The following is a 13,650-nucleotide window of genomic DNA, read 5'->3' on the forward strand; positions in this document are numbered from 1 at the left end:
ACACACACACACACACACACACACACACACGCACACACACTCACACGCACACACACACACACAAACACACACAGGTCTAAGGCCTGTAATACCCAACCCAGATGCTCTCCACCTTTTTAGGAATAAACGCCCCCTTGACCTCATCATAAGCCAGCCAACGCCCCCATCACCTCATCATAAGCCAGCCAACGCCCCCATCACCTCATCATAAGCCAGGCAACGCCCCCTTGACCTCATCATAAGCCAGCCAAACGCCCCCATTAGTAGTAAAAAAAATACAATCAACCAATAATGCCCCACCACTGGCAACTAAGTAAGCACCTCCCCCTCTCAGCTGTATTTTTCTAAATATCCCCTGGGGGGCTGTAGAGCCAGCTTTAGGGGGAAATCCATGCTGTCTTTCAGATCTGAAAGATCGCGCAAAGCAGCATGGTAAATCCCAGGCTACATTAATTCAGGTATGTATAAGCCTGCAGCCTCAGAGTGCGTTACAATATGCGACCTTGCCTCCTCCACTTGCGCTTGTCTCCTCACCCCACCTCCTGGTCCCTCCTCTGTGGAGAAAATGATTAAGTTTCCCAGCTGTCAGCCTAGCCACAACAACTTTTGAGGGACTGTTTTTCATTCACCATCCCAATTGCAAATGAGAAAAAGACTCTACAATTTAGCTTTTGCAAGATATTGAAATATAATGCTGTTGTCAGTGATGTCATCATGACGAGAAGCAAGTGGAGGAGGCAAGGTCGCATATTAAGACGCACTCACTGAGTGTCGTGTCCCGTCCTCTGCTCTGTTCTGGAGGAAGTTTGTGACAACTCTCCATAAGTATGTGGCTGGCCTCTGAGGTATGCATGCAACACGCACACGCACACAACCCTCCAGCCAATATTTTATATACCAGACAGCAGTAGGTTAGTGGTGTGCACATCCAAGATGCAGGTGCATGACAAAAGGCCAGAATACTGTAGAAACAAATATGTCCGCACACTGCTCCCGTGTTGCTTTTTAATTTTTTTCAAGTGAGCGCTTTTGAGCTAGTAGCGCTCTCTCTCTCTCTCTCTCTCTCTCTCTCTCTCTCTCTCTCGCCTGTGCAACTAGTTGATCTGCAACTCATAGCATACCTGGGGACCATTCCTTCATTACCACTGAAAAATAGCTCTTGCATTATAAATTAACCCCATCACAAGCTGTGAGGGTATGGGGTCCGCGGGGCACCAACTCGTTAGCATTAGTTTAGCTCAGCTTTGCCTTGGGGATCATTGAGTGCTTTAAGTTAGAAGTGACCAAATTGTTCCACATGTTCCCTATTTTCACTCAGGACAGGAAGTTTAATTATTTTTTTTAATCTTTTTTTTTGGCTAAAATTGAGATTTCCATTAGGGCTGCACGATATCTGAAAAAAATGCGATACTCTGTAACAGCATCCAATGCCTCGATAACGATATTTTTCTTGTCACTAATTTGTCGGTAACTTATGTGTGGGGGGCGTGACTGGCTTCTCCCACATTTGTTGACATTCAGCTAGTGATTGGACAGCACAGAAAATATTTACTTGTTATGGATCATCAAATCATTTTTTGTGATACGCATATCGCCCGCCTTGATATCGCGATATCGATACATTTTTGATATATTGTGCAGCCCTAATTTCCGTGCTTCAGAAAACTTGCAAAATCCCAAAATAGGGGCTTCACGTACGTCAACAGTAAAACGGACGGACCAGTAGGTCCATTAGACTTAGCTGACACTTTATCCAAAAGCACCTTATATATTACAGGGTATTGGTTACAGTCCCTGGAGCAATGCGGGGTTAGGTGCCTTGCTCAAGGCTATTTCAGTTATGGATGGAGGTGTAGGGGGAGGTCAGGTGGGATTCGAACCTAAGACCCCCAGATTGACAGACCAACTCCTTAACCAGTAGGCCACGGCAGTCTCAGCGTGTTAGGAGTGTCATCTCTTGGTGCCCATGTCCCTGAAGCAGGTCGGGTCAGGTCAAGGGCACAGCTCCGCGGTGACGAGAAGGCACCATTTATGGAAACAGGCCAGGGCGCATGCACACACACACACACACACACACACACACACCCTGGTGGCAGCGGAGAGAGAGAGAGAGTGTGTGTGTGTGTGTGTGTGTGTGTGTGTGTAATAGAGCTAATGATGACACTCTTTTGCACCAACTCATTCTTGTTCAGCCACTCAGGCGCGTCTGCTACTACTTTTACTACTTCACCACACAAGGGTGAACTCAAGCACCCTGCTCGCTCTCGCACACACACACACACACACACACACACAGTCAGGAGTGACCACTAAAAATAACCCATCATCACACCTGAAGCGAAAATGGGGCCAAGGACGATTAACAATAGACACTCAATTCCGCTGCGTTCACTTGAGACGGCACACACGCACACAAGCACGCACACACACACACACACACACAAACCCGGTCTCGCGATTAAACGTGATGAATTGTGACTATTAAGTGCATTGAAACATGCACTGTAATATTTTTTAGACACACACACACACACAGGGCCAGGTGCATCTCACAACCTTTAAGTCGTCGTTGTCTCCTGAGTCTTGTGTTGCATCTCCATTTAGCCAAAGGGGGAGAGAGACACACATTCTTCATGTGTGTGTGTGTGTGTGTGTGTGTGTGTGTGTGTGTGTGTGTGTGTGTGTGTGTGTGTGTATGTGTGTGTGTGTGTGTGTGTTTTGTATCCCTGTCCAACTATGCCAGGCGTCTTCAACCCGGCAAGGCCGGTCGTGATGTAGACTAGAGATGCGATGAAGACCCAAAACCAGTTGGGATTTAAGCTACCTGTTCAACTAGTTTGGGTACCTCAACCCCTTACTACTATACAGCCAGTTGGCCACAGTAAAACGTAGGAAACGTCACTATGTTAATGCCGTTGAAAATCGGGCTACTGAGTAACAGTTATTATAGAGCAGTGTTTCTCAAAGTGGGGCGTAAGCACCCCTGGGGGGGCGCGGAGGCATCGCAGGGGGGGGCCTGTGACATCTTGGCTTCTTTTTCATTTTATTTTCTTCAGTAACAACGTCGTCTTGCCGATACCGATACCCATTTGTTCACTTCCGATCCGATCTTCCCGATATCTAAAATTGAATATCTGCCGATACCGATACTACTCCGATCCTATACCAACACCACATATATGCATGGGTTTCAACTTGAGGTAGGCCCAAGTAGGCTATTTGGTCAGAGAAGGAAGTTAGAAGAACAGGACACCAATTAATAAGTAAAAGGTAACAAGTAAAAAAGTGTCTATATTTTGAGGGAGGAAACCAACGCACACCAGAGGTTTCGAGGTGCAGGTAGCGGGTGCAGGATCAATTTGGTAGAAGAAGGTACCGCACACTCTTGTCCATCGTGCTGCAATTTATTGACAAACAACGTTTCGGCCCGTATGGCCTTTCTCAAGTTTTACAAAAGCAAAGTGAAGACACCCCTTATAAATTGTCCTCTGGTATTACCAGAGGACAATTTATAAGGGGTGTCTTCACTTTGCTTTTGTAAAACTTGAGAAAGGCCATACGGGCCGAAACGTTGTTTGTCAATAAATTGCAGCACGATGGACAAGAGTGTGCGGTACCTTCTTCTACCAACATAAAAAGTAACAATCCCATCCTGAAAACTAATAGGCAAGTGTTATGATTTCAAATGAACATTGGAAATGGCTCAGTATCAGGAAAGTTCAGATACTTTGGGAAAATTCCGATCCAATCCGATCTCTGAATTATGTTGACATCTGAACCAAATACAGATACATCGACACCGATATCCCATCCCTACTTACACCATGAACTTGCTTCTACAGTACTTTGAGCGCAAACAGCAACACACAGGGGGATGACGGGACACTGTTAAAAGTGAAAACTGACAGCCCAGCCCACCTGGAAATCTCCAACTCCCAGTGTCATTCTGACACAGCACTCCACTGCACACAAGTGAACACTGCACACATCGAAATTGCATTTACACCTCACCTGTGCAGCCCTCAATAGCGCCCGAAAGGGAGCAGTGCGGTGGGCCAGTACCATGCTTAGGGTACCTGTCATGGAGGAGGATGGGGGGGGGGGGGGTTATTTACTCCCCCCACCAACCTGGCAGATCAGGAGTCAAACCAGCAACCTTTGGGATACAAGTCTGACGCCCTAACCAGAGATTCTAGGAGTATTATCCACTCTCTCTGTCTGCCCTAACTGCTCACCCATCATGCCTGCCCTGTTTAACTCCAGCAGGCCTTCAAATAGACAGATTACTATACATGCTATACTGTAGTTCTTTTGACGACAAATGGGTGAGTTAGTTGAACTGGTGCAGGGTTCATTGCCTTTTAATGTTGATCTGGGGGCGATAGGAGGGGTAACTATGCCTCAATGAACAACATGAGTTGCATTTCTCGATGCTATATCTTCAACATTGTTTGGCCAATAACAACAACATACCAAAAGCCTCGTTTTCACCTTTTAATATTTACTACACTAGACGAGAAGCAACACAGACGCAGCAGCTGACATCACGACACACACACACACTCAAATAGCAGCTAAGCAGAGTGAACACGATGGGTAGTCAACATCCTCAGCCAGTTTGATAAACCCAACCGTAATGTTGATCAAACTTGTATGCACAATGTGTTAATATAAGTAAATATTATGATGCCCACTATTACAATTTGTCTAAAGACGAGGTTTGGTGTACCGTTATCTGAGCGTGGACCGTGCAACGGTGAACTTTCCTCGTCAATGTTTACATCTTGTTGGGCGAATTGATTGTTGTATTGCTAACCCATTTAGCAAACATGACGCATAATAAATTAAGATGCTCTTCTCGTGGAAACTTTCAGGAGCCCATCTGTTTTCAGGGATCTGTTTGGCTATCAACACATTTGTTGTTCCAACTAGCAGTGGTGTGTTGGAGTTTTAGCATAGTAGCAGCAATTCGCAAGCTAGCTGGTGTGTGATGATGACTGCCAACCTTCCAGCAAGATGGCTCCCACGCAAAACATCGTAAAGTGCTCGTGTTTGCGCGAGGCAGTGCCACAATGACACACAGGTTAAGGAAAGTGCGTTCTGGGTGAAACCTGCTAGAGTTAAAGACATCAAGGTATATCACTCCAACCGTTGTGGAGAGCGGACAACCGTCAATAGCAGAAAGGGCATCACTAAGCAAAACATTAGCCAGCTAGCAAGTTCACTTAGCGAGCTAATGGAAAGGCAGGCTGAGTGACCATCTTCTCGCACACAGCCATGTCTTTCAGCACAGCGCTTGTACCCAGACGCGCAAACATTCGCCATACCTGAACATAGTTGCTCTCGCAGTATTCAGCGACTCTCTCTAGGTTGGCGTAGCTGTCAAGTAAAGCGCCACGGCCAGCCGGGATCTCCTCTTCCAAAAGCATTTGAAGCTCCGCCATCTTCACATCTTACCAGCTGAATGTTAGCTTGACTGAAGCCACTGTAGCAACCCAATGTAAGTAGGCGGCTGGATGTGAGTGCCCGGATATCCGCCCGAGTATTTGCATGCATTTGCATTCATTTCCACCATCAGGAATGCTTTGCGGTACCACAGCTACCCTATGTGAGTCGCGCTGTGTCGCCTGACTGTCCCTTCTATGACTGTAGCCTACCTTAACAACTCGGCCTCGGTCCCCGCGGCAAATATCCACCACACCACCACGGGTCCTCTGGTGTTGTGACCGTTTTAGGATCTTTTTTTCATATCCAATACTTGCACATTAAGAGTGACAATTCCATCATGGATGTTTAAACGATATGTGCGAATGCAGTCATGTTGAATTTAGGGTGGCCAAACCATGCCATGTCATGAAGAACGTGCATCACATTATTTAAACAGCTCGTGTAAACGGTTATCCTGAGTGCCCGTGTCTTTTTGGAGATCGGAGGCTTGATTAGCAATGGGAGAGGAATTAGTTGTGCGTGCGCACACGTCTGCACAATAGGCTGTCCACCGGACACGAAGTTACTGGCTCCAATATTTCAGCGTCCCGCTTGATTCTGTACTGACACTTTTAAGTTTACGTAGCACAATCAAATGAATAGACTATGTCTAAAGTATAGGCTCTAGTCTCCAATGTGCCTAGTTTCACGTGTTCTTGGCATCAATCTGCACAATAGGCCTATGCGGCATAACTTTTTGAGGGCTACATTTAGACCGGGTAAAGTATCGAGCATGGTCTGTCAACTCGGTCTCGGCCCCCGCCGCAAGTATCCTCCACCACGAAGGTCCTCTGATGTTGTGACCGTTTTAGGATATTTTCATATAATACAGAAATAAGAGCGTGCGCGCGCGCCTCTGACTGTATCTAGACACGGAGGGAGAATGGCTCCAACATTTATATTCAGCGCCCAGTTTAATTCTGCACTGACACTTTTAAATGTTATGCCCAGATATTCTTTTAACTTGTTGGATATCCTGATATTATGTTTCACTAATGTAAGGAGTAAAACTCAGAAACTTCCCGGGTGCTAGCTACATTTAGACTGGGTAAACTCGTGACTTTAATGCCTTCCGAAACGGGCTATTCCAGTGTCTATTTTAGACTATAGCCTAGCCTTGTGCAAAACTTTTTATTTAACATTGCGAATGGGCAGGATGATTTGCTTAGACACGCACGTGCTTCAGAGCAGCTAGAACTGTGCAAGGTGACTGCTGCAGTTTTCAGCTCAGTCCTCCTGGATAATAAACACAAAATAATGCCGACGAGAAAGTAACGCCGTTATCTTTTGATGAATTCCCTTTGGGTGCCCGGTTGAGACAGTTTAATTTTCACACCCAAATCAATTCGGTTTTAAGTTATAATTTCATTGTATACTTTTTTATTATTATTTTGATGTCACAGGGTCTATTCCTTTGATTGGGAGATCAAGGAACGTTCTGGTGTCGCCGAAACGGCGATGTGCGGTGGGCTCTTTACGCACGGCACCTATGTCCCTCCTTCAGTCAGACTCAAATCGGACCGAAATCAAGTAGCTGAGGTTAAACTGTCGTAAATACACGACCGAACGCGAGTAGCTGAGGTAAAATAGGCGTAAATACTCGGGCGGATATCCGGGCACTCACATCCAGCCGCCTACTTACATTGGGTTGCTACAGCCCCAGAGCACAGAGCTACTACGGAGCGTAAATTCCAATATGGCAGACTCTTCAAAATAAAAGTGGAGAGGCGCTATGCTGTGATAAAGGCATTGAATTCGTGCTGATGCGAGCGAACTTTTGCTGTAGCGTTAGTAGGTGGACTGATCCTCTGGAATACACAACTGCTTGGACTTCTCATAAATAAAATATCATAAAAGTGGTGTACCTAATAAACGATTTAAACATAGAAAGTGCACTGCAGTTTTTGCAGAAGTTCAGTGCAGACACACATACTATTGCAGTATTGTAGTACGCGGTTTTTCGTGTCCAAAACCTTTCATTCACCTTTTTAATCACACACACACACACACACACACACACACACACACACACACACACACACACACACACACACACACACACACACACACACACACACACAATGTGTCCAAATATCCAAAGTGTCAAGGTGCCAAAGTCACTATGCATAGTCCTGAATGTCTTCCTTGGATGATGACTTTTGGTTGGCTCCTTCCTTGATATCTTCCTTGGACTATGCATAGTGACTTTGGCACCACACTTTGGACGCTTTTTCCCAGTTTTTGATCTTGTGTGTGTTGTGTGTGTGTGTGTATGGTGAATATATGTGTAACACACACACACACACACACACACACACACACACACACACACACACACACACACACACACACACACACACACACACACACACACACACACACACACACTTGTCTTAATGTAATTGTGTCTTCAGCTGCAGCTAGATGTAGTGTACAACAAAATTGAGAAAGTGTGCACAGAGATAAGGAGAGATATTTTATTGATCACAAAGGACATTCACCAGTTTATATAGGCCTAACACACATTATACAAATACCCCAAGGCCAGTGGTTCCCAAATGTTACCATGACCAGGCCCCCACAAGAAGATTACAGCCCATTTGTTAAGCACTTTGAGTTGCATGCCTTGTATGATACAGTGCTATAAATACTATTATTATTATTATTATTATTATTATTATTGTTGTTGTTATTATTAAGCCCCCTTACATGGGTCCTCATGCCAAACTATTTTCCCCCTGCGCATCCCCTTTCACAACCATAGTTTAGGCCTGCAAGTCAGTGCGTGCCCCACCAAAATGTTTACAATAACGATAGTAGAAGTAGACTAATGTTCATCAGGGATGCCTATAGTATTGTACATTTGCAGTTCTTTATTAATGGGACTGTTGTTTAATTTAGTTTTGGTTTATTTTGGAGTAATTTATTCAATTATTGTTATTTATTTTGTTTAGCTATAGGCCTAATTTTCCGGCCGACATTATTAACATATTGCCATTTCAGGCAAAACACACACACACACGATGCTGATACATCATGCATGTGCATTTGCAAGTTGCTTGTGTCAAAGTTGAATGTACAACTTTAAAAGGTATTTATAGCAAACATTTAAGAAATAGTGTTATAAGAAATCGCAAAATTTGAGTAGAGCGCACTTCTTTTTCTTCAACGCATCGTTACATGTGCATCTCGTCAGTGGGTGGGTTTGTGGAGGGGTGCCTTGATGGAAGGCTGTGGGTGACGCCCTACTTTTCTTCCGGAACAGGAAATTAACCAGAATCGCTTTGTTTCACAGCTTTGTACAGCGCCCGAGTGAAGATTAGGGACAGACTACGCTTGTTTTTGAAAGGTCGATTTAGTCCGTATTTCGAGGCAAACATGTCTGTGTCGAATCTCTTGAGCATGAAGAAAATTGTCCAGCAACTCCGGTTTGAAGCCAGCATCAACAGGGTGAAGGTATGGAACGTTACATCAACAATTCTAGCAGCTAAACTTTGTGGCCAGCGCGTGCTACACTGTAACCAAATGCCCCGCTGTGTTCTATTCCACAATCGCAGATATTAAACTGGTTTAGTGCCGCGGAGTTTTGCATTACACTCTCATCACTTCGTTTATTGAAATTGGGGTTTTAGTTATTCCCTGTAGCGGCTACACATATGCTCAAACAGTCGTCTGATGCAGCTATGATAAATGACCATAGGCTACAGAGAAAGAATAGCCCACCGCATTTTCAGTGCAGTGATTAAATTGTACTGTTGGGTATTTTTGTCTCGTTGTTGTTGTTTTTTCCCTTTCTCATTGCTACTATAAATAATTGACCCCACTCATCTTTGTTGTTATATGGCTAGCTTGAGCTTCTACCACAAACCATTGTGTCTCTTGCGACCAAAAAGCTAAGATGTTTGACCTCTCAAAGACCCCCTCTTACTTAATCTGTTCTCCTGGGCTACACGGATTAATCACAGTCGAGGATGGCTCACAGAACCCGGGCGGCTGCATGTCAAAACAATAATTCTATCATTGTCTTAGCTAAGGCTTTCTTGAACGAAATGCCATTTACGTTTGTATATGCATGTCCATTTTTATCCAAAGCCACTTGGTTATTTTAAGTACAGGGTATTGGTTACAGACCCTGGAGCAGTGTGGGGTTAGGTGCCTTGCTCAAGGCCAAGCCTAGGCCTATGCTTACCTCTGAGGGAGGTAGGGAGTGGAAGGGTGGGATTATAAACTGCAACCATCTGATGTGATGTCCATACATTTCATTTCAACATGTTATTTTACTATCATCAACCCTTGGCAGCCATGTACAATACACATGTCTGTGTCTAATGTCTAATGTTGTTGCTAGAGAGAGTCTGCACACTGCAGCTCCGTTTGGAAGGTTTATTTAAGACACATGCAAGGTTTCAACCCATCAGGGTCTTCAATAAACCTTGCAATCATACCTGGAGTGTGCAGACTTCTGCGCTCTCTATTGTCAGATAGCCTTTGTCCTGCACCTGGCGTCAGTGAGGTGGGAAATTAATCTGTGCATACTTTTACCCTTGTCTGGTCCTAACCATCCCATAATACTACCATTTCATTTCGTATATTTGGAGCCAATCCTTTGGAGGAAGTACGTAGGATAGCTCGCGAGGCTACTTTTACCCTTCTGAAGATGTTGTAATGTTGTTATGAAAAAAAGAAAACGAATCATTCTTTGCACCTGCACTTGTTGTTCTGTATATTTCCTATGCACTTTGTATCTGCGAGTGATGTTGGCTATGATTATGTCCTCTTTTGAAAGTCGCTTTGGTTGTAAAGCGTCTGCCAAGTGTAATGTAATATAATGTAATGCAATATAATGTAATGTAATGTAATGTTGTCCCATCAGGTTTCGCTAGCGGCGGCCGAGCTTCAGCAGTTCTGCATGCAGAACGCCACGCAGGACCCCCTGCTGACCGGCCTCTCCTCCAACACCAACCCCTTCCGCCCGCAGAAGGTCTGCACCTTCCTCTGATCTGATCCACACCACTCCACAGGTGAGACGCGAACCAATACATTACACTTGGCTGACGCTTTTTATCCAAAGCCACTTAGCATTATTAATTTGCAGGGTTTTATTGGTTACAGTCCCTGGAGAAATGCTTGGGGGTTAGGTTCCTTGCTCAAGGGCACTTCAGCCATGGATGGGGGTGTAGGGAGAGGTAACGGTGGGATTTGAACCTACAACCTCCCGATAGAAAGACCATCTCCCTAACCACTAGGACACAGCTCCGCCACACATACACATACACATACTCATACAAATAATCATGTGGATGTGAAAGCCCATCTGGGAAACTCCTTGCCTTTGTGACACAACAGGACTCACCACTGTCACACAACTGACTTGCAAGGGTAGTAAGGGGGTTGGTTTAGGGACCAGAGGGTTGCCGGTTTGAATCCCACCCTAACCCCAGTGGGAAATAGCGGAAGTGCCCTTGAGCAAGGCCCCTAACCACACACTGCTCCAGGGACTGTAACCAACACTCTTACCTAAATAACTACAAGTCTCCTTGTTTAGAAGCGTCAGCAAAACAAACATATTTTGTTTTGTATTCCAACTCCAACCCCTTCTACCCACAGAAGGTCTGCACTAGAGCATGACACGGGAGTGGATTTTCACTCCCGTCCCATCCCGGTCCCAGAAAAAAAATCCCATCCCGTCCCGGAGTGGAGTAAAAGAAACAAATCCCATCCCATCCCGTCCTGAAAAGAATGTCTCCCAATCCTGCCCACTCCCACTCAAAATCAATCCCACTCCCGTTTCATAGGCTTTTTAAATGAAAAAATAAGCAAGCATTCCCGCTCTCATTCATTTTTATTCCCGCTCCTGCCCGCTCCCATTCATCTTTATTCCCGCTCCTGCCCGCTCCCGTTCATCTTCAAAATTTTGACTCCCATCCCGCGGGAATCCCGCAGGACCCGCGGGACCCACGGGAATTCCTGAAAAATGTCATCCTCTAGTCTGCACCTCCTCTGATTAGCAGCACAGATGAGACTATTAGTGTATATTCTTATGCATAATCTGGACTGATTACATAAAGGATGTAGTATTAATTTAGACTAGCACCACCAATTCATGGGTCCTTTCCATTATCCCGACTCCCGTCCTCCCATCATACCTGTCAACTTTGAGCAACCAAAATTTGGGAAAATTCCCATATTTTAAGCCAAAAATCGGGAAATTTTCAATAGGCCAAATCCTGAGAGTCAACGGGACGACAGTGACGGGTCAGATGGTGTGTTCTCAACAGTCCGCATGCGAGGCCAGTCCTGTCCAAAATCCCCCTCACAGTACACATTTTAAAAGGAGGCGGGCTATCAGTGGAGCACAAGGCCTCAAGCACAGGTGGAGGACTGGAGTTAGTATGATGGAATGTACCCCATGCGAGCATGAACGCCCACTTGGGAAACTCCTATCATCTTTGTGCAGGGCTCATTGCACACAGTGGTCTCTGCACACAATAAAATTGCACGTATGCCTCACCCGTGCAAGGGGGGGGGGAAGCCCCAAATGGCACCCCAAGGGAGCAGGGATATCTATCATGGTGGGATGGTAGATACCATGCTCAGGGTACCTCAGCCGTGGAAGTGGAAGGGGTTAATTTTACACCCCACACCAGCCTGGTGGGTCGGGAATCAAACAGGCAACCCTATCTGTGCCCATCAGGAATATTTAACGACATTTGTGTGGCAAAATGTGGAGGATTTCTTTGTGTCTGTGACGGCGCAAATGTTTTTTTTTAATATGATGATCATGTAGTGACCATTTGGGTGGCAACAACCCAGCCGTTACAGGAGGTTTGCAGGCAGAGATGTGTCAACAGTAAAATTAGAAGTAAATTCACTAGGAGGACAAGATATTACATAGCAGTTTCATCAACATTGTTTTTATTTTATTCAGGAACTCCTTCAATGGCAAAACGGACAGCTTTGGAGAGAGAACAAGATGACGTTTTCCGATGACCAGCCACCATGACGAGGAGGAAACTGGGGCCTATACGAAGAAGCTGGTTCAGGAGTAAACCAAGTTAAGTTAAGAGGTAAATCATCTAATAGAAGAGCCTGCAGTCCTCAGAACTCCAGGCTCTTCTATTTGATGATTTACCTCTTAACTTAACCTGGTTTACTCCTGAACCAGCTTTTGTAGTATAGGACCCTGGACAAGTAGACAAGAAGACACAGACATTCCTGGCAGCCACAAAGCTGAAAACTACTCAGAGGTTTTCATTTCTACCTGCGGGGGAGTATTCCAAGAACCTGGTTAAGTTAGTAGAAATCCCGGTTAAATTAACCTTGTGGTAGTGGTAAATCGCCTAATAGAAGAGCCTGAAGTCACTATTTGCTAAAGTAAATGACACATGTGGGCTATCTATTAGCAGATTACCACTTCATCTAGAGTGGAGTTAGCCAGGTTTATCACTTAACCATGTGTTTTGGAATAGCCCTCTGAAGCCGTAACATAACCATTTCAAGACGACAATATTTCTGTATCTCAGGGGCCTATACTAAGAAGTTGTTTCAGGAGTAAACCAGGTTAAGTTAAGAGGTTAGTTTCTTAAAACAATTACAGCTATTAAGTTGATTGTAATAATTAAGAGGTAAATCATGCAATAGAAGATGACCCCTCACAGAAGAGCCTCTTCTATTAGATGATTTACCTCTTTACTTAACCTGGTTTACTCCTGAACCAGCTTCTTAGTATAGGCCCCTCAGGTGTTAAATTAGCATTTCAAATAGTTGTATTATCGGGTTAATTTGTGTTGTCACCTCTGCTGCCTTGAGAATGACCGATACACCGGCGGAGGAAATACCTTGTTACATGTTAGAGATACACAATGTGGACATAGTTTGTTTTTGGTGCCTGTTTTTGCACTGTTCACGTTTTTATTAACAAATAAATTTTCTTGTTATTGTTAGCAAAGTGTGAACAAATGGTCTCATTTTACATCGAGGTGAGGTGGTATTAGACACTGGGCCTTTCTCAAAACCTAGTGTAGTGCACTTCCAAGTGCATCAGCCTAATTAGTCACCCCCAGTGATTGGATACTCTTAATAAGTCACACCCAGTGATTGGATATTCCGTAGAGTTCACCAAAGAGTATCCAATCACAGGGCGTGACTAATTAGGCTGATACA

General features: G+C 44.8%; 2 protein-coding genes across 2 annotated transcripts in view; one reads left to right on the forward strand and one right to left on the reverse strand.

Annotated features, from left to right (window-relative positions):
• abi2b (abl-interactor 2b) overlaps positions 1-5,478 on the reverse strand; it is a 38,500-nt gene extending 33,022 nt beyond the window's left edge. The window contains exon 1 of the mRNA XM_063212436.1: positions 5,328-5,478. Within this exon, the coding sequence (XP_063068506.1) occupies positions 5,328-5,444 (117 nt within the window). The 5' untranslated portion in view covers positions 5,445-5,478. The remainder of the gene's footprint in view (positions 1-5,327) is intronic.
• A 3,227-nt stretch (positions 5,479-8,705) lies between these two features.
• Positions 8,706-13,435, forward strand: LOC134460380 (guanine nucleotide-binding protein G(I)/G(S)/G(O) subunit gamma-5-like). Its single transcript, XM_063212813.1, has 3 exons — positions 8,706-8,943; positions 10,361-10,508; positions 12,416-13,435. Exons 1-2 carry the CDS (start codon positions 8,866-8,868, stop codon positions 10,484-10,486), a joined length of 204 nt encoding a protein of 67 aa, XP_063068883.1. The 5' UTR covers positions 8,706-8,865; the 3' UTR covers positions 10,487-10,508; positions 12,416-13,435.
• Positions 13,436-13,650: the final 215 nt, after the last annotated feature.

The sequence above is a fragment of the Engraulis encrasicolus genome, chromosome 12 (assembly GCF_034702125.1).
Source record: "Engraulis encrasicolus isolate BLACKSEA-1 chromosome 12, IST_EnEncr_1.0, whole genome shotgun sequence".
Lineage (NCBI taxonomy): Eukaryota > Metazoa > Chordata > Actinopteri > Clupeiformes > Engraulidae > Engraulis > Engraulis encrasicolus.